Below are 22546 nucleotides of genomic sequence, written 5' to 3'. Positions count from 1 at the left end.
CAGGTTAATATTTAATAATAAAATAATTAGTAAAGATTTTTATCATAGATTTCTTCCAATATTCAATTAATATTGTTATATACAATATTATTAGTAGAACAATGTTCCTAAAAACATAAGGTCTTTTTGAGTATTATACTTTTGATTATATTATCATTTTTAAAAATAGTATCATTTTTTTCCTCCCTCTTTTCCAAGTTCAGAACAACCTACTAATTTATATGCACTGGAATATTTGTTGTCAATTATACAGTGTTTTAGATTAGTGAGCACATTAACTTTTCCAATATGGGAAATAAAGGTTATTTAGTATCAAAATACAATATAAAATATATGAAAGGCTTTCTGGCTTGAGGAATATGTGATAAATTTTCAATTAGATTGCTTGCCAGCTGGAGAAGGAATAATTCCTATAATTTTTGTTTCAATAAAGCACTTTATTAAAAAGGACATTGTATTTTCATTTTATTAATGCTTAAAAAGCATAATTTTAGTGATCTGAATAGAAGTGGAAAATTCCAATCAGGATGCAGAGTCTACTCTAAATTTATACACCACTTCATTATTCTGAGCAGAATAACCAAAGTATATAATTTACTTTATAAAATGAATGCCTAAAAGAATTTGAACAGGGAAAGAGATAGAAGAGAGGACTAAGGGATATAGTATCAAGGCTGATACTTAAAGAGTTCTGGTATGGCTGGGAGTGGCAGTGCATGCCTATAATCCTGGATACTGAGGAGACTGATTTCCCCAAGACGGAGAGGCATGCCATACTTGTAGAGTTACACGAAGAAACACCAGAATTGGTTAGGAGGCAGAGTGGACAGTGGGGAAATATGCGCAAGAATACTGTGATTTGGTTAGGAATGGTTAGACAATGCAGGTTAGGCATGCCTCAGATCAGCTACTTTGAATATGTTCAGTGGGTTCTAAAGTATAAGGGCTATTTCTAATTGCTTGGTTTTTGGCCTTGAGATGATTAAAGCAAGGAATATTTGCTCAGTGCCTGAGAACCTAATAAAGGAGATGGTTGAGTATAGAATGTATGATTTGGTTGATTTGCATTTGAAAAGTGTGTTCTCAGGTAATAGTTTGCTATCTCTAGGATTCACTGGCCCTGGAACTCACAGTCTCTTCAGAATTAGCCAGGCCCCAATATCAAAGCATCAGAACTACAGAAAGTAAAAAGCATAATTAATAAATTTCCTTATGTTTCTCTTCTTATGTATCTTGAAGCATTCTATAGGTTTTCAAATACCCTCATTATCCCAAATGCCATCGTTGAATCAGTTCTAACTTCTCTTTTCCCTTCCTAACAAATGTTGTGGTATATGAACAATATAGTACACTGATTAGATATAGATATACCTATACCTATATATCTATATATCTATATCTATCTATCAATATATATGTATATGTATATATATACATATCAGTGAAATATTTTTTGATCTGCATATGCAATTTACTTCTATTAATGTAGCCAAAGATTACACTAATTTTGTTAAGCCATTATATCATACCTCTGTTTCTGTTCATGAGCTATTTATTAGGCCTTATTGTATTTATTTTGGTACAATTTATTGCATTAAATAAATGCTATCCTTGAGATTACTGCTGTCCCTTTAACATTTCATATTTCTTATATATTCAGTGTTTCAGTATATAAACATCCTGTTAAAGATTCATTTTGTTATTTAACTTGCTTTATATTTTCCCAGTTTGTGTTATACCTATAATTTATAAGTATGACTTCTGCATTTCTATTAAGTTGTTGGTAAATTTGAATATAATATCATAGCTAGAGAAATGTGGTATATAAATAAAGTTTTAATTCCAAGGTAGCATAAGTGCAGTAGTCACCATTTTTTAAAATAGTTGGCCCATAAACTGCAAATCTGTTAATTCAACTAATATCCATAAGGATTACAAAAGTATGTCAAGGATCTTTCTAAAACTGAGAATGAAGATATGTGTGGCATTATTCTGATAACAATTTAGAACTTGTATTTTAAAAGTAATTACACAGTAAAGGCATTAATCATAATTCCTTATAATTATTGCTTTCTTCTTTGTTACTTCTCAGTAACCTGTCTAGTAATCTCTTCTAAAATTTCTTCAGTTTGACATTAAGCTCATTGATTTACAGATTCCAAAATGCTCTAATTTTTCTCCTGTTTTGAAAGTTTCGTATATTTTCAACTTATGCATCATGTTATTTCTCTCTGATTAGTAAAATGATTTGCACATTACATCTACATGCTTTATATTTTAGTTAAAATTTGCCCTTCTAAGCTTGAAATATTTAGTATATTATAGTTAATACTTTATCAAATTGCCTCTTTATCTAATTTTATGTTTATCTCATCATAAAAATCTTAAATATTTTTCTCTTGATAAAGCAAAGAAGATAAGCAGATAGTTTCAACTCTTTTAATACTCTGTTGTCAATTAAAATATTTCAAACTTCTCTTCGTCCCCCACACAATCATGTAAACTTATTTTTTGTTAATCAGATTTATTTTTTTTTTACATTTATGTTTAGGTGTCATTGGGCACAACACCTTTATTTTATTTATTTATGATTATGTGGGGCTGAGAGTTGAATCCCAGGCCTTGCATGTGCTAGGTGAGGGCTCTACCACTGAACCAAAACCTCAACCCCAGATTTATTTTTGATTAGCAATTTCTGGAAAATAAACTTATTCTGAGATTGAATCTCATTGGCATTGTTTTACTACCTCTTTAATTTGTTTTCTATGTTTTGTTAGTTTTTGTCATTGGTATGTGTACTTCCTTTCATCTCTTAAAAACTCTAGCATATACCAGAATTTCATATTGAACATTTATTGTGTGGCTGTAACTTCTATTAATTTAATAAATGTATTTACTTCTCTTATTAATATTATTTACTGCTCTTCACCACTGTTAGAGTGTGTAAACAAGTCAGGATGGCGCCTGCCAAATGTTAGAGTCTGTAAACAAGTCTGGATGGTGCCTGGCATTTTGCCAGGGGGAGTGGTTTGTGAAGTAACTCCAGCGAGCCATTAAGTGTGGAGATTTCTTATTGGTTGACTGCTGTATCTAGTTTATGCTAATTAAGATAAGCTGTGTGGAATGTATAAATACCTCTGTTGTCTTACAATAAACGGCTCCTACTCCTGCTGTATCAGTCTACACAAGTTGTTCGTCATCCCCCCTCCCCCCGGTTAGTTTGCTGCAGCGGGACTGCGGCACACCACCCTCTCACTATCATCTTCATTTTCAAAATGACAGAGCTGGGACTAGCCTGTGCAGGTCCCAGGCACACTGCAGGGCAGACACCCACCAGAGCCTAGCCTCTAGTGAAGGATGACCCCTTCTGACCAGCAGACCACCAAGGGAGCTCAAGCCCAGTGGCAAAGATCCATTCACACCAACTTGTATAGGACCCAGATCTAGGATTCAGTAGCATTCATTGAGGGACACCAGCAGTGTCTGGAAGCCCAACATTAAGGAGAGGTACAGACAAACTGCATGGGTACTACAAGAATATAGGGAAGAAACTGTAATAACTCAGATCCACACTGCAAGAAAGGAAGACACAAAGACAACATGAAAAACAAAAAGGGGGATGAAAGTGCCCCCAACAATCCAGGACACTATAATAACAGAACCCACAGATAGCGAAGTTGATGAAATGTCAGAGATGAAGCTCAGAAGGTTCATAATTGAAATGATTTGTGAATTAAAGAATGACCTAAATGAGCAAATACAGGCAAAAATTGATCATTCCAACAATGAGGTAAGAGAGCAAATACAGGTAGCAAAAGATTATTTTAAGAGAGAGATAGAGATTCTGAAAAAAAAAAAAAAGTTTGAAATCAAGGATACAATAAATAAAAAAAAAATCTCAATAGATTCAATCACTTGGAAGAAAGAACATCAGATAATGAAGTCAAAGTATACAACCTGGAAAATAAAGTTGATCACACAGTGAAGATAATTAGAAACCCTGAACAGAACATCCAAAAATTATGTGACAGCATCAAAAGATCAAATCTAAGAGTTATTGGGATAGAGGAAGGCAAAGAGTTTCAAATAAAAGGAATGCACAATCTTTTCAATAAGATAATATCAGAAAATTTCCCAAGCATGAAGAATGAATTGGAAACCAAATTCAAGAGGCTTTCAGGACACGAAATGTACAAAATTACAACAGATCTACACCAAGGCACATTCTAATGATAATGCCCAGCATACAGAATAAGGGTACCATCTTAAAAGCTGCAAGAGAGACAAATCAGATCACATATAGGGGGAGACCAATTCCTATCTCAGTAGATTTTTCAACCCAGACCATCAAAGCCAGGAGATCATGGAACAACATATACCAAGCTCTGAAAGAAAATGGATGCCAACCAAGAATCATATCCAGCAAAATTAAGCTTTAGATTTGATGACGAAATAAAAATCTTCCATGATAAACAAAAGTTAAAAGAATTTACAACTAGAAGTCTGCACTACAGAACATCCTCAGCAAAGTATTCCATGAAGAAGAAATGAAAAACAATGATGAAAATCAGCAGAGAGAGGAATTACACTAAAGGAAAATCTAATCAGAGGAGAAACCAAGTTACATTAAATACCAAAAATAAACAAAAATGGCTAGGAATACAAATCATGTCTCAATAATAACCCTGGATGTCAATTGCCTAAACTCACCAATCAAAAGACATAGACTAGCAGATTGGATCAAAAAAAGTGGGGAGGGACCCAACAATATGCTGTCTCCCAAGAGATTCCTCTCATAGAAAAAGACATTCACAGACTAAAGGTTTGGGAAAAATCATACTACTCACATGGACTGTGGAAGCAAGCAGGGATTTCCATTCTCATATCAAATAAAGCAGACTTCAAGGTAAAGTCAATCAAAAAGTATAAAGAAGGACACTACATACTACTCAAGGGAACTATACACCAACAAGACTTAACAGTTACAAATATATATGCCCCAAACAATGGAGCATCTATGTTCATCAAACAAACTCTTCTCAAGTTCAAGAGTCAAATAGACTACAACAAAATAATTTTGGATGACTTTACCATACCTCTTAATCAATAGATAGATCATCCAATCCAAACAAAAGCTTACAAAAGAAAATCTAGAAATCAATAATACAATCAATAACTTAGACTTAACTGACATATATAGAATTTTTCATCCTTCAATGAGAGAATACATTTTATCCTCAGCAGCACATGGGTCCTTCTCTAAAATAGACCATGTAATATGCCACAAAGCAACTGTTAGCAAATATAAAAAAGTAGATATACTACCCTGCATTCTATCAGATCATAATGGAATGAAATTAGAAATCACTGATAAAATAAGAAATAAAAGCTACTCCAAATTCTGTAGAGTAAATAATATGCTACTGAATGAACAATGGGTTACAGAAGACATCAAGGAGGAGATGAAAAAAAAATAGAGGTGAATGAGAACACAGATACAACATACTGAAATCTATGGAACACTATGAAAGCAGTTCTAAGACGAAAGTTCATTGCATGGAGTTCATTCTTTAAAATAAGAAAAAGTCAACAAATAAATGACTTAACATTATATCTCAAAGCCCTAGAAAAAGAAGAACAAATCAACACTAAAAGCAGTAGAAGACAGGAAATAATTAAAATCAGAGCTGAAATTAATGAAATTGAAACAAAAGAAACAATTGAAAAAATTGACAAAACAACAAGTTGGTTCTTCGAAAAATTAAATAAAATTGACAGACCTTTAGCCATGCTAACAAAGAGAAGGAAAGGGAAAACTCAAATCACTAACATATGTGATGAAAGGAAATATCACAACACATACTACAGAAATACAGAAGATAATTAGAAATTATTTTGAAAACTTGTGCTTTAATAAAATGAAAATACCAAAGGCATCGACAAATTTCTAGAGTCATATAATTTGCCCAAATAGAATCAGGATGATATACACAATTTAAACAGATCAATTTCAAGTGACGAAATAGCAGATGCCATCAAAAGTCTGCCAACCAGATGGATACACAGCTGAGTTCTATAAGACGTGTAAAGAAGAACTAATACCAATTATCTTCAATTCATTTCAGGAAATAGAAAAAGAGGCAGCACTTCCAAACTCATTCCATAAGGTCAATATCACTCTGATTCCAAAACCAGGCAAAGACACATTAAAAAACAACCACAAAAACTTCAGACCAATATCTCTAATGAACATAGATGCAAAAATTCTCAATAATATTCTGGCAAATTGAATACAAAAGCATATCAAAAAGATCATACACCACGATCAAGTGAGATTCATCCCAGGGATGCAAGGTTGGTTCAACATACAGAAATCAATAAATGTAATTCGTCACATCAATATGCTCAAAGATAAGAATCATATGATTATCTCAATAGATGCAGAAAGCATTTGACAAAATATAACACCTCTTTATGTTCAAAACACTAGAAAAACTAGGGAAAACAAGAACATGTCTCAACATCATAAAGACTATTTGCTAATGATATGATTCTATACCTAGAGGACCCTAAAAATTGCACCAGAACACTTCTAGAACTAGTAAATGAGTTCAGTAAAGTAACAAGATATAAAATCAATACCCATAAAGGAAAGGCATTTCTATATATCAGTGACAAATCCTCAGAAAGGGAAACGAGGAAAACCACCCCATTTTCAATAGCCTCAAAAAAAAAAAAAAAAAAAAAAACCCTTGGGAATCAACTTCACAAAAGAGGTGAAAGTTCTGTATAATGAAAATTACAGAACCCTAATGACCAAAATCAAAGAAGACTTTAGAAGATGGAAATATCTACCTAGCTCTTGGATAGGCAGAATTAGTATTATCAAAATGACCATACTTCCAAAAGCACTATATAGATTTAATGTAATTATGATCAAAATTCCAATGACATTTGTCATAGAAAAAGAAAAAGCAAACATGAAATTCATCTGGAAAAATAAGAGAACCAGAATAGCTAAAGCAATCCTTTGCAGGAAGAGTAAAGCAGGTGGCATCACTACACCATACCTTAAACTGTACTACAGAGCAATAGTAACAAAAACAGCATGGTATTAACACCAAAACAGACTGGTAGACCAATGGTACAGAACAGAGGACACAGAGACTAACCCACAAAATTACAATTATCTTATATTAGACTAAGGTGCCAAAAACATGCGTTGGATAAAAGATAGCCTCTTCCACAAATGATGCTGGGAAAACTGGAGATCCATATGCCACAAAATAAAATTACAGCCCTATCTCTCACCATGAACAAAACTCAACTCAAAATGGATCAAAGATTTAGGAATAAAACCAGAGACCCTGTGTCTAATAGAAGAAAAAGTAGGCCCTAATGTCCATCATGTGAGATTAGGTCCCAACTTCCTTAATAAGACTCCTGTGGAGCAAGAATTAAAATCAAGAATCAATACATGTGATGGAGTCAAACTAAAAAGTTTCTTCTTGACAGAAGAAACAATCTGTGAGGTGAATAGAAAGCCTACATCTTGGGAGCATATCTTTACCCCTCACACATCAGATAGAGCACTAATCTCTAGGGTATACAAAGAACTCAAAAAGCTCAATACCCAAAAAACAAATAACCCAATCAATAAGTGGGCCAGAGACCTGAACAGACATTTCTCAGAAGATGATATAGAATCAATCAACAAAAATATGAAAAAATGTTTATCATTACTAGCAATTAGAGAAATGCAAATCAAAACCACTCCAGTCAGAATGGCAGCTATTATGCATACAAACAATAATAAGTGTTGGCGAGGATGTAGGGAAAAAGGTACAATCATACACTGCTGGTGGGACTGCAAATTGGTGTAGCTAATATGGAAGCAGTATGGAGATTTCTTGGAAAATTGGGAATGGAACCACCATTTGACCCAGATATCCCTCTCCTCGGTCTATACCCAAAGGACTTAAAAACAGCATACTATGGGGACACAGCCACATCAATATTTATAGCAGCACTATTCACAATAGCTAAACTATGGAACCAAACTAGATGCCCTTCAATAGTTGAATGGATACAAAAATGTAGCATGATGTTCTCCAACTCCATCCATTTACCTGCAAATGCCATAATTTTATTATCTTTTAATGCTGAGTAATATTACATTATGTGTATATACCACAGTTTCTTTATCCATTGATCTATTGAAGGGCATCTAGGTTGCTTCCACATTTAGCTATTGTAAATTGACCTGCTATAAACATTGATGTGGCTGAGTTACTATAGTATGCTAATAAAATATGACTTTTTATAGTGTTCTCTCTTAAATAGATGTTCATATGATTTATGCAGTTTTTTGTGTTTGTGCAACCAGCACCATAAGCTTTACCTTCCTGGTCTGTATTGTAAATATCAGGGGTTATGCAATAATTATATAAAGTAAACATCATCCATCACCAACTTCTATATTCTTTCAGGAATATCAAAATCCAATTAAAATTTGTGCTAGATTCCTAGTTTAATCAATCTTGTACATTTCAAGAAGATTAAATGAGTGTGAAAGTACTCTGGGAATTGAGACTGTACCTGAATCATTTGTAGCTTTTTTATATCTCAGTGACCCTGGAGGTCCGAATAAAACACATTGTTCCAAACTGAGAAAACTACATTAAAATAAACCTTCCTCTTCCTTCATTGTATCCCTAGTTAATTTTCTTTTTAGTTGTTTAAATATAGCATAAAAAATAAAGCCTCATAAATTCTTCATTTTACAGCTATGTAAACTTTCCTTCTTTTGTTTTACCTGAATAAATCTCAGTGATTAAAAAAAAAATCAGCCTGTGGCAAGTGTAAGTGTTTACATCATACTTTTGAGTATTCTCAAAAAGCACACCCTTTAGTGTCTTGTTTGTTTATGAGACACTCAACAAAGTTATGACAATACTTCAAAAATTTTGATGAGAACTTAAAAGAAGAAAACAACATGCCCTGTTAAATGGAGAAGTACTTAAATTAAGTTATATAGTTACTAGCAAAGATTGGGAAAGAATCTACTGCATGACCCCCAAATAAAGTTTTCTTAGAAATTACAAAAGAAATTGAAGTTTAAAATAGAGTTATGCACATTTTATAATCCTTTTTTCAGTACCAGTACTAAATTTTTAGCTCAACTTTGTTTCTGAAATTTCTTTATGCATTTGACTTACTGAATATGATTTAAACTCAGCAAATAAATAAGCTGGTTACTTGCAGTCATACTTGAAGGAGAATTTGTGGTGTCAAGGGAGGGTTTTAACTGATATCATTGATATAGTCTTATCAAATTTGTGGTATACCTGATTATTACTTACCTCCCATTTTACAACTAATATCAATTGATTTTGTCAAAAGAAATTTATTTGGTTTCTACTTCTACTTTCTTTGTACATAATGTCAATTTCTTTTCAGTCTAAATTTATACTGTCAAGTAAATCTGTTTTTACATACAATTGATCATATACTGTATTTTTCAGAAATGTCTCCCCTTAAATAAAAATTCTAATTTTCTTGGTGGCAGAGTAATAGTTTATCTTTGTATTTTTTTCTTTTTTTTTTTTTTAAAGAGAGAGTGAGAGAGGGAGAGAGATTTTTTTTTTTAATATTTATTTTTTAGTTATCGGCAGACACAACATCTTTGTTTTGCATGTGGTGCTGGGATCGAACCAGGGCCGCACACATGCTAGGTGAGCGAGCTACCGCTTGAGCCACATCCCCAGCCCCTTGTATTTTTTCTTAATTAGTTGTTTCAAAAAAAAAGAGGAGGGCTGGGGATGTGGCTCAAGCGGTAGCGCGCTTGCCTGGCATGCATGCGGCCCAGGTTCGATCCTCAGCACCACATACAAACATGTTGTGTCCGCCAAATACTAAAGAATAAATATTAAAAAAAAAAAGAAAGAGGAAATGTTAATTGAGTAAAAGAAAATTAGCCAATAATTTTGCTTTTTATTTCAGTGTCTAAAACTGTGAAAGAATTAGTTTTATTATGCCTCTTTGTTAAGTGAGGGAATTAAAACTTGGTAAAGCTACATGGTCCTCTGGTCAATGAAACTGAGCATTGAGACTGAGCCAAGGATTCATGAATGTATGTTTTCACCATGAAACTGTGCTGCTCTCTGTCTTCAGCCTTCCTGATATGTTGATAATTTCATTAATTTTCTTTGTGAAACAATCTCTCAAATAGTCATAGTTCTTGAGGAAGCCATTTGAACAGTCAAAGCAAAAAAAAACAAAAAACAGATTATTTTCCTAGAACCTACTGCAAAATAAAATGTGAACAGAGGAAATATTTAAACCCACATAAATTGTAAATGTGAATTTACATAAATTGTAAATGAATTCTTAATACTATGAGACAGTTAACCAAAGGATGAACCTCTACATACTGAGAAAATGGGGCATTCCAATCAAAGTGAAATGCAGAAAAGCATTAAGAAGTATTTCTAAATTATGTTGTAGTGAAGTTTAAAGTTTTTTTCCCCTCTGTAGAGTGAAGAATATTGTTTGTCTATAATCACTCTTTTTTTTTTAAAATTACATTAATTTGCATACTCGATAGTTTGTAAAATATAGAAAGAGCCAATGGGTCTTCTAGTCATTAATGGAAATTTAAAAGTTTCTTTTGTTTGGAAAGATTGAAATATGATAAACATTAAAAGCAATGTGTCATTCTTAATTACTATTAAAAGTTTAAATAAATTCCATCAAAGATAGTAATAAACAATGATTTCTTCAGTAATTAATTATATCGCTTGATTACCTGAATACTGATTTTTTCTTGTTTTAGTATATTGGAGAAAATTTAAAGTACTACAAAATCACTATCTACTTGATAAAATTTTATTTTAGCACTAACTACTTAGAAATATTTGGATGATAGTTTAGGAAAATCTAATATTTTTTAAATTTCATAAGTATAAACATAAATATATAAATTCATAAGTATAAACATAAATATATAAATAAACAAATGTGTGTTTTGCACTAAATTTTTTTTAATTACAATCTCAAAAGAGATTTTGATTATTACTTTTAAAGGCATCACAATTTCCCGGATTAATTACCATATGTTCACTTTTCTGATGAGTTTACAGTTTAACTGAGGTAATTGAGAATTTGCAGTTGAATTAACAGTTTACAGAGATAATTGATAAAGTGATAATCCAAATGATAGAGAGATGGCCAGAATTAATCTACACAGTCATTCACTACTGTGTGTCAAATGCTTATGATAGCAAGACATTGGAGTGAGAGCAGTGAATAAAACAGAATCCAAATTTCATGGAGGTTATTATTTAGTGTCAAAGAGAGGCATTTGGTAGTTAATTATACAAAAGAAATAGGTACTTTCAAACCAAGTAATATACTAAGAAAAACAAATGAAGATTACTAAAAGAAATCTTAATGTGTACTTTATTTAAATTGGGGCTTGTTAGTTAAGGATTCTCTGAAGATCTGATAGAATAAATTACTTAAAAGATATTGTAGATTTATTCAGGTAAAGAGCTGGAGGAGGGGCTGGGGATGTGGCTCAAGCGGTAGCATGCTCGCCTGGCATGTTGCGGCCTGGGTTCGATCCTCAGCACCACATACAAACAAAGATGTTGTGTCCGCCAAATACTAAAAAATAAATATTAAAATTCTCTCTCTCTCTCTCCCTCTCTCTCTTAAAAAAAAAAAAAAAAAGATCTGGAGGAACATTTCAGGCTGAGACAAACACATAGAAGGGTAAGACAATAGGAAAGTGCCTAGTAATGCTATGGTTTAGATTAGATGTCCCCCAAAATCTCATGTGTGAGACAATTCAAGAAAGTTTCGAGATAAAATGATTGCTTTATAAGAAGTTTACCCCAATCAGCACATTAATCCCTGATAGGGATTAACTGGGTGGCAAGTAAGGTATGACTAGAAGATGTGGGTTCCTGGGGGCCTTCCTTTGGGGTTTATATTTTGTCCTGGTGAGGACAACTTTCTCTTCCATAGCTGCTTTCCTCTAGCACACATTTCTGCCATGGTATTCAACCTCACTACAGGACCCAAGGAATGGAGCCGGCTATCTATGGACTAAGACCTCTGAAATGATGACCTTACAAATAAACTTTTCCTCTTCTAAATTGTTCTTGTCATGACTTTTGATCACAGCAACAAAAAAGCTGACTAAAACAGTAAGTTTCAGGGAAAGGTTAATGTGACTAAAATATATTGAAGGAGAGAGGAAAAGTTATACACAATTAAGCTAGATTGTGAAAAGGTCATATCTTGCAAAACTTTTGGCTGTGCTAGGAATTTTGCATTTGATGTGCAAGGGAAAATTATGGAAAAATTTTGAAATGAAAGTAATATAATATTATCAGTGTTTTAAAAATATTGCTTTGGCTGTTGAGTACAAATGGATTGGAAGGAGACAAGAAAGAAAATGGGTAGAATATTAGGAACTTGTGCCCAATGGTCAAAAGATAAGATAGTAGATTGAACTAGAATGATGATGATGACAACAGAAATGGAGAAAAGTGGATAGATTTAAGATATGTGTTAGAGGCAGTATTGAGAGCATATGCTAATGAGGTGATTTGGTTTAGGAAAGAATGAGAAAACAAGATTTTGACACTGTTATCTAGCTGGTTAATAATTGATAGTGTCTTTGATTAGAAACCATGATGAAAGAGCTGATATTGGGGTACTGAGACATTTTTGAGATTTAATAATTCTATGGTATTCTAGATATTTATATTTTATTATCACTTAGCCCTGTGCCCCAGTCTTTTGCTCAATGAAAATCTTGACATAGATTATAGTGTTCCTGGATCTAAGATGCTACATTTAATCAAGGTCAAATGAAAAAGCATAATGAATATTTTAAACTAAAATATTTACTATTTTAGACTTTCTGCTCCAAGATTACAAAACAGTACATTCTTAGTCTCCAATTAAAAATCTTGGAAGACAGTAATCAGCCAAGAACATAGTATTATGGCTAAACTTAGTGAAAAAATGAGTCTGCTTTACAGAGTATACTGCACATAATATTAACATTAACTTTTTTAATTCATTAATATTTAAGGTTTTCTCTCTCATATTGAATGCAAATTTGGTGGAAAAAATTTATGCTGCCTTTATCTCAAACTCATTTAAAAGAGAACTCATCAATTTTCTGTGATTCACTATTTGACAGTGAATGAGAGTTTTGAATATACTAGGAGGGAAAATGGATCCAGGAAAAGGTAGTGGGGTAGAAGCCATGGTTTGCCACAGAAATCTTCTAAGACAGAATCACAAAATCTACAGGAGTAGAAAACACAGCCTATCACTTTGGGCTAAAATAGGTGGCCCAGAATATTCATGATTTCTACATTATAATTGAGTAATAGGATCACAGCATATAAAAGCAATGTGTTTCCAGCACACAAAATGATGAAACTTTAGTGCCACAAGATAGAAAGAAAAAAAAATGAAAACATTATTTTACATTGGTTGCCAAATATTGTTAAACAATCCAAAAGAGGAAAAAAATGTCTCTGTTATGTTAAACCATTGATTTACTATATAGAACTTCTGAAGATAAAGCTGACTACTTACCGCAATGTAAAACTATTTTGAGATTTTGATTAATGTAATTTCTTACAAATCTTCAGGCATTTGAATTTTACACTATAGCTCCAGTTTTTGTGAAGTTCATCCTTGTTTCTTCCTTCAAAATTTGTCTTAATTATGATTCCCATTCATTTTCTTTTATTTTTATTGCTCACCCTTGTTCTTAAACCACTTTGGTTGAATACTTTGATGATCTTTTCTAACACAAATTATGTGTTGATACGTGATTCTTCATTGAAAACTACTTTACTTGAGTTTGTAAAAACCACTTTAAAAATGAGAGAATTCACCTCAATTTTGGTGGAGTTATAGATGATATAATAATAATTGCATAGTTATATAAACTTCTAAAAAAGTTTCAGATAAAATGAAGAATGTCAAGTTTTCCTTCTCATCCTTTAGCAACCCATCTATTATCTACTCTACCTCTACAACTACCTATTCTCTTTCTATCAGCAGCAATGTGTTGGCTCTCATTTCTAGTGTCCTTAACTATACCTGACTGAACTGAGTTATCAGCAATGAATAAGCTTTTTAAGATAAGATGAGGGGTTAGGATTGTGGCTCAGCAGTAGAGCACTCACTTAGCATGTGCAAGGTCCTGGGTTCGATCCTCAGCATCACATAAAAATAAATAAATAAAGATTTTAAAAAAAAAGACAAAAGGGACATCCTAATTGATAGAGGAAATCTATACTGTATACAGGAAGAGACTTGAAGGAAACATGAAAAATTGGCGTGGCAGTGAATGCTAATTGGAGATGAAGTTGATAATCTGGGACCAAATTCTGAGTCTCTGCCATATAAAGAAATATGAAAAGGTACAAGGCTAATGGCAAACCATTGGGAGTATATTTTTCTTCTGTATTCAGGTGCTTCTTGTACATCCTTGTCCTTTTGTTATTATTTAGGCTGAAAAACAAAGCTGGCCATATTTGACTTTTTACATCTCCACTTGTAGTACATTTCTAGAGTTCAGTCCCTGTGAACTGTGGTTGTGTATATGTGAAGTTGTACTTTGGCATGAAGAAAGCCATGATTAATTCAAAGGTAGCTTCTTTAAGTAGAACCTTTGAAGATTATCAAGCAATTAAAAAATGCAAACAACAACAAAATATTTATTTAAAAAAATTCACGTCCACTACTGAAGCCACGGGGATACTTTTTCTAAAAGACATTTCATCTTTTGTGCCTGCACAGTTTTATTCTATGCCAAAGAGCAATATATCATGATCAAGGGACTGCCACAAGTGGAGAAAAGCAATTACAATTATACACACTTGTCCCAAATCCCTTCTAAAATAATCCAGATTTTACATAGATTTATTTTTGGAATTGACAGAATCTTAGCAGGACCATTTGAAGTGAAGTGCTATGCAACTCAGACCCGGTCTCTAAATAAAATTTTTATTTAGCTCTAGTTTGTAAATAGGGATGAGATGTGGGTCAGTGGTCAAGAGCCCCTGAGTTAAATCCCTAGTACCTGCCCTCCCATCCCCCCCCAAAAAATGAAAAAGGCATTGCAACAATTGATTAGTTACTTCATGAGTATAGTTTGTGTGTCAGGGGCGGTGGAGAGAAAAAGATATTGAGAGACTGGTATTTATTTGGAAACATTTATTAAATTGAACTAATTTTATATAGAGAATTTCACTCCAGAGCAACAATTTCTGAGAATATTTGTCTCTTTCAGCACCTTCTACTTTCACAGTGAGGGTCTCTGCTTCAAAATAAATTGCTCTGTAGAATTTTGCCGCATTATTTGATCAAAGACCTGCCCTTCTCCTGAGACAAAGAATGTTGTCTATTACTGGCCCCATGCTGAGAGACCAATAGAAATGTGACAGACTTGATAGAAACTATGTAGCAGATAAAAGCCTGTCATCAGTCTTAGTGAGCTTGGGATGTTCACTGTTCTGATAAATATTGGTTTTATTCTGTGGAGCACTGTAACTATTGTTTGTAACAAGTATTTGTTATTTAAATTATGGAAGTTTTAAACAATTAAAAAAATGTGGCTATGACAGGATGTGCTGAACGGAGTTCCATGCATTGTCTGCCGCACCCCCTCTCAATCACAAGTGTATGGAGATCAGGACTGGTGAAATGGCTACTCTGCTTCCTACAGTCTAAAGGTCTCAATATTTGTCACTTTAACTTTACCAAATAATAAGAAATGATTGATTTAAACAAATATCTTTGTGGTATATTGGAAAGTTCTTGGGTAAAACATGGCCAGGTCAAATCTTCCCATATTCTAATTAATGTTTACTTGATCTTATTAGGAGCATGGCATTCCTACTGACATGGGCTATGCAGTGGCTCCTCATCATTCAGGTGTCTACCCTGTACATGTACAGCTTTATGAAGCCTGGAAGAAGGTTTGGAATATTAAAATCACCAGCACTGAAGAATATCCACATCTGAAACCAGCTAGATATCGGAGGGGCTTCATCCACAAAAACATCATGGTGAGCTTCTTCTGGTATGCATTGAGTACAACTAAATCTTCCAGGCTTACATTTCACATTTGAAGCAGTATAAGAAGAGAAAAAAAAAAGTTAAAAGCATAAATGTAAGAAAAGCTCTATACTGTAGAAAGCACATTTGTCATGTCTAAGCAAAGGATTTCTCAAAGTCACTTCTTTTCAATTCTTCAAATCTATTTATTTATTTATTTTTCTGCTGGCACTATGGCTGGTAAGCGGCACTGATGTGAAAATGTAAGACAGTATTACATCAAATTGTCAAAAAGTTTTAGAAGCCATCATTTCTTCAAAAAGTTATTTGGTAGGTAAAATTAACACCAACCTGATATATTCACCATCTCTTTTATAAGTCAGTTACACTGAATTTTTTCTTACCATGGCAAGTTAAAAATAACTAATCTATTTGCAACAAGAAGCCACATGTGAGATCCTACATAATTATTAACTGAGGATAATATAGAGAATAAATGACAATGTTAATTAAATCATTACTATCAATTGCCTAATTCTCTCCAGAGCTTCTCTGTTTTGTTTTGTTACTTTTATTCACTGGGCAAATGTATATTGTCAAAATATTCTGCAACCTTATACTTTGCAAGATGCCCCCCAAAGGAAACATTAAAAATCTTAATTTTTCTCAAGTACCCAGAAAAGTACCAGTGAAGATAACAATGGATCCACTAATTTAGACTCACATACTGGAAAGAAAGACTGAAAATAACATGATATGTTGAGCCACTGCAACTCTAAAGCTTATATGTTTGAACAGATATCTTTGTTTTAACCAAGGTGTAACTGACTTTTTTAAAGACAGTTTTCCAATGTCAGTAAAAATTACAGGGGAAAATGACTTTTAACTTGGATCAGCTTATATCTTGACATTTCTCTCAATAAAAAAATGTTATAAATGCTAGATGGAGATATAATGGTCACATTTTTTCTCAACCTGCCCTTCTTCGTTATTTGAAATGAACTTACTGCCCCTCAAGTTGCCAGTTTTCAGACCAGAAAGTTTAAAAGCATTCAATACTCCCTGTCATTTTAAAATTGTAGACAGTCTTATGACAGTGAAATTAATTCTCTAAAGACTTTATTTAATGTTGCTCTGTTTTATTTCTGTTTCAATACTGACAGAAAACTTGCTGGGATATTCCCTTGAGAAATGTTCATTTTCTTTTTCTCCTGAAAAATATTTTACCTCTATTATAAATGCATGAATCTTGCAGGTAATAAAGCCTTTAACAGATTTTGTGTTTTGATAGAACTATCCCTGTGGTCCCACTTTTGCATAGAAACCTTCTATTTTGGTTTATAGGCTCTTGGATGAGAGTTTTCTAGTGAGAAATGTTCAGAAGGCAGTTGATTATGCAACAAGAGAGACATGACACTTTTAGGAGCCATCCAAATAAAATACAGGTGGAGACCACAATAGCCAATATGCCCTCATAGTAAGAGACTATACCAAAAAAAAAAAAAAAAAAAAGGCGGTACTGAGGAGTGATCTCTAAATTCTATCAATAATTCCTTCTCTAGCACAGTGGACTCTGACCCTTATCAAACTCCCAATTATCTCTTTAAACTCTTGTGGTGGTCCTTGCATTCTCCTAGGGTTTATGGTGATGTTTCTACTTGCATCAGGAGTAACCCTTAGTTGCAAGGTAAAGCCTGGCCTTTCCTCTTCAACAAATCCTATTTATTTATTTATTTATTTATTTATATTTTTCTCCATTTAGTATAGAATTATCTGAGCAATAAATTCTCAAGGACAGCTCTGTATGCATTCTGTAATTTTTCAAGTAAAATAATCAAGTGAAATCCTAAAAGTGATTTAGTTAGTCACATCCTTATAAAATGTAACACAACCTGGTATATAATCACATGTATTTTCTTATTTAACTTTTGAATATTTCCCTCTATTTGATGTATCTTAAATTTTTCAAGAATAGAAAACATATCTTTTTATTCTCATATGGATTATAATTCAGTTTAAATAATATTTTAAAAATAAATTATATATATTTATGTATGAAGACATATCTTTGCATATATATATATATATATATATATAGAGAGAGAGAGAGAGAGAGAGAGAGAGAGAGAGAGACATATTTATATTTTCCTATATAAAGAAATCTTTATATAGAAAGATATCTATATATCTTTAATTTCCAGGAAATTATATTTTTAAGAATCATTAGGAAATATATTTAATTCAATCATACTTCCTTTTTTAGTGCTTTTTTGGTGTTGTTGATTTTGTGATTTTGTGCATAGTTTTATGACATGGTATAAAAGCTTTCAAACAGTCATCACCAAATGATGACTCTCTGTGATTTAAACTTTTTCTTTAAGCTATTGTTTACTTAAACTACTAAGAAAACAACAACAGAAGAATTAGTATACTTGTAAAGTTTTGCAAAATATGAAAAGTCCTGAACAGGCTATATTTTGAGAGCATATACTGGAAAAAAGTTTGCTTTAATAGTTAAGAAAATAAAAATGAAGATCTACTTGCTTAGGGCAATAAGCAGAAAGCCTGCTTGTGTTAGATGCTGTAAAATTTGTAGCATTCCAAAATATATTCATTTATTTTCTGACATTTCAAATGTACAGTGACAAACAGGTTTTCATGAGGTTATTATATGATACTAGGATGAAAACTGTACTATCTTGAACATCTTTACTTCTTTTATAATTTCACTGATATTTTATCAGGAAATCTATAAAAAAATTAGTCTTTATCACAAATGTGTATAATTGATGAAATAACAATTTTCATATACAAAGCATGAAAAGAAAATCTTTACAGTAGTGACCATTTATCATTTTGTGTGTAACACTCTCTAAAAATTGTGAACCAAATGGATAAACATTTTTTATTATGTTTGAAATTAGTGGGTTTCACACCTAGAATTTTGGGCAGCATGATGTAGCCCTTTCTAGAACTGATTTGTGCTTCAAATATTTGTTCTACTTTAAAATGTCATTTCCTAATGACATTAAGTAATTTAATAATGACTGTATATTCTAATGCTTGAGTACAACTTGGCAGAAGGTATTAATCTTTACATTTTTTGCCTACTATGATTACAGTAGAGCACAGACAATTCCAATATTTGTAAATTCTCATTATTACTTTTTATTTTTTAAGATGCTAAAACATGCCAGGTGCTGTGGCTCAAGTCTGTAATCCCAGGTTGGGGAGATCGAGGTAGGAGGATTTCGAGTTCAAAGCCAGCGTCAACAATTTATTAAGGCCCTGTTTCTAAACAAAATATAAACAAGTGCTGGGGATGTGGCTCAGTGGTTAAGCACCCCTGAGTTCAGTCCCCGATACAAAAAGAAAAAAGAAAAAAAAAATGCTAAAACATATTAGGTTTCATACTTAAAGTACTGACTTTGATACTTACAGTAGAAAAGCAGTTAGAATAATTCAAGCCTAGTTTAGTTGTAAAATATTCTTTTAATTTTCTTTACTATTCATTCTCTTGTAATAGAATTCTCTCTTTCCCAGAGCTTAAAGTATTTTTCTGGACCAGAGTTAAAATTGACTAATGACAGCAGCTTGTATATCATCTTTTGTGAGAAAAATTTCAACAAAGTGATTTGTTGAGCGCAGTATTTTCTTCACTTGTTCATTTTTTTCTTCAGGTTCTTCCAAGACAGACCTGTGGACTTTTCACTCATACGATTTTCTATAAAGAGTATCCAGGAGGTCCTAGAGAGCTGGATAAGAGTATCCAAGGAGGTGAACTTTTCTTCACTGTGGTACTCAACCCAGTAAGTATTTGGAGTTACTCTTCAAATAAACAATGAAAAATGACAGAAGCAGGTAAAAATTACACTTACATGGACAATAGGTTCGGGAATTTCTCAGCTGAAGAAACATGAAGTTCCAGCTCTAAAACAATAGTGGAAATGTGAATGGGATCACATCCAAAAGTGGGGACTCATTTATTCTAAAAGCAAAGGTGACATGAGGAGCTTCTGGCAGAAACATAAAAATACTCCAGAAGATCAGAATTTAGGGATTTTTGTGTTTTTGAAGAAAGATTTTTCACTTATAAAACTCTCCTATTTCTATTGGAGGCCATTTTTTGCACATTGTGAACAAATTCATCTATTAATTTTTTTCCTACTAAAGCCATAAACAAAAATATTTGTATCTGATAAGCATGAAGGAAATGAATTAGATAAGCAAATATAGTCATTATGCCTACCTTCATGTTACATCATACATTGTTAGATCACAGAGTAGTCCTGTTTCAGGGAGTCCTCCTCTTTCTCCTTCATATCTTAATACCATGATATCAGTACCCAGTGAAGCATTCTGCACATATTTCCCTTGAGGCAAGTATTATAAAGTTGTTTAAAGATGGAAGAACTAATTTAAGTAAGCTGTATAAGGAAAAGCTGTTAGTGATTTTTTCCCCAGAAGGGAAATCACTAACATAAAAAGTAAAGTTAAGTTTATTTATCAGATGTATAGGTTTGCCACTGGCATTAGCAGTGTTCAAAATGAAAAATGCAAATTATCTCTAATGTGGAGGAAAAAAACTATCAAGATAAAAGTTGGATAAGATAGAAATTAAAATTTGAAAGACTACTTTCATGACTTCAATTTTACAGGTTCTACAAATTAAATTACAGGATTTTTTTAAATCACCTACTCCTATTTAGTAATTATATCACTTTTTAACCCTTGGAAAATGAGATAACTCATATTTGGGAAAAATCTTCAGGTGTGTTAAAAAAAAATCAACATGCTTTGGAACAGTGTGGCATGTTCCAAATGCCACATTTCTAAAAGGCATTTTGGAAAGTTTATCAACCTTCAGACCAAAAAGCATAAATAATTCTGATTTACATATTAGAAATAACCTGACAATCCTAAGTTACCTGTTTATTTATAAATGTAACCATCTTTTGAGTTACATGATATGACTCTTTAGAAGAGAGACAGCTATGCAAAGGCAAAAAGAGTTAAACAAATATCTAATTATGAACCAAAGATTCAGTTAAAATACTCTTAAAATGTTAACATTTTTTTTAACAATCTATAATTGTAAGGCCTTTTATTTATGAGCTATAAAATTCTTACATTTATATTTCCTCTAGTGATAGGGCAATAGGACTATGAACCATTCTAATTGATCAGACTCCTTAGCAAACCTCACTGCTTTTCAGACCTTATCAACAATATTTGGCAATTTTAGTTATCTTGATGAAGTGATCCATAGGAAATAAAGTAGTTGGAGAACTTTACAAAAGCACTCTTTCTTGGTTCAGAAAATTTTTAGAAGATAATTACTTCCAGATAAATACTCAGACTCAAAATAAGTGACAAACCTTGTCAGATATTACAAGATAGACCAGGAATCTAAACCCCTCATTTGGTGCACCAGCTCCAGTTCTACTTACCTGAAGATTTGTAGTTGAGAAGTCTAAATTAAACTCAACTGAGTCAAACAAAAATGAGTTTTGCAGTTGTTAGTGATGTCTGCCTTCAGGAAGTGATTGAGAAAAGTTAGCATGTTTCCCATAAATTCTCATACTGAAATTAAATGTTGGAATAAAAAGCTACCAGGTATCCTGAGGCATACTATTAATTTAGCAGATGATACTCTTTAATTTTTTTATTTGTTCTTTTTAGGTATTTATGACAGTACAGTGAATTTTGTCATATTATGCATACATGGAGTAAAACTTATTCTTATTAAGATCCCATTCTTGCACTTGTACATAATGTGCAGTTATACTGTTCATGTATTCATGTATGAACATAGGAAAGTTGCATCCTATTTATTTTACTGTCTGTTCTATTCCCTTCTGCCCTTTCTCCCCTTCATTCACCTATGTCTAATCCAGTGGACTTTTATTCTTCTCTTCATCCCCTCACTCCCCACCCTGATTTTTGGGTTAATATCCACCTTCAGAGAGAACATTCAGCCTTTGGTTTTTAGGGATTGGCTTATATAATTTTGCATGATACCTCTAGTTCCATCTATTTACTGGCAGATGCCATAATTTTGTTATTCTTTATAGCTGAGTATACATGTGTATACATGTGTATACATGTCACATTTTCTTTATCCACTTATCTGTTGAAGGGCATCTAGGTTGGTTCCATAGCTTGGTTATTATGAATTAAGCTGCTGTAAACATTGATGTGGCTGTGTCACTGTAGTATGCTGATTTTAATTCCTTGGGTATATACTAATAAGTGGGATAACTTAGTCAAATGGTGGTTCCATTCCAAGTTTTCTGAGGAAAGATGATACTTTTTATTAGATTAGAATAAGAATGAGAAATGTATATTTGCTGCAAGAAAAATGTAAGTTTTAATTATAGTAGATTTCAAAGATAACCATTGAAAGATCATGTAATACACCAGAACTCAATTAGTAGTACTATTTTCT

The 22546-nt window shown here is 32.6% G+C and overlaps 1 protein-coding gene across 1 annotated transcript in view; it reads left to right on the top strand.

Annotated features, from left to right (window-relative positions):
- LOC143406187 (bifunctional heparan sulfate N-deacetylase/N-sulfotransferase 3) overlaps window positions 1-22546 on the top strand; it is a 139786-nt gene that overhangs the window by 61934 nt on the left and 55306 nt on the right. The window contains exons 4-5 of the mRNA XM_076864827.1: window positions 15924-16109; window positions 19779-19907. Of these exons, the coding sequence (XP_076720942.1) occupies window positions 15924-16109; window positions 19779-19907 (315 nt within the window). The remainder of the gene's footprint in view (window positions 1-15923; window positions 16110-19778; window positions 19908-22546) is intronic.

Source organism: Callospermophilus lateralis, chromosome 8 (genome assembly GCF_048772815.1).
Source record: "Callospermophilus lateralis isolate mCalLat2 chromosome 8, mCalLat2.hap1, whole genome shotgun sequence".
NCBI classification, from domain to species: domain Eukaryota; kingdom Metazoa; phylum Chordata; class Mammalia; order Rodentia; family Sciuridae; genus Callospermophilus; species Callospermophilus lateralis.
This window is presented reverse-complemented; position numbering and strand designations above follow the sequence as displayed.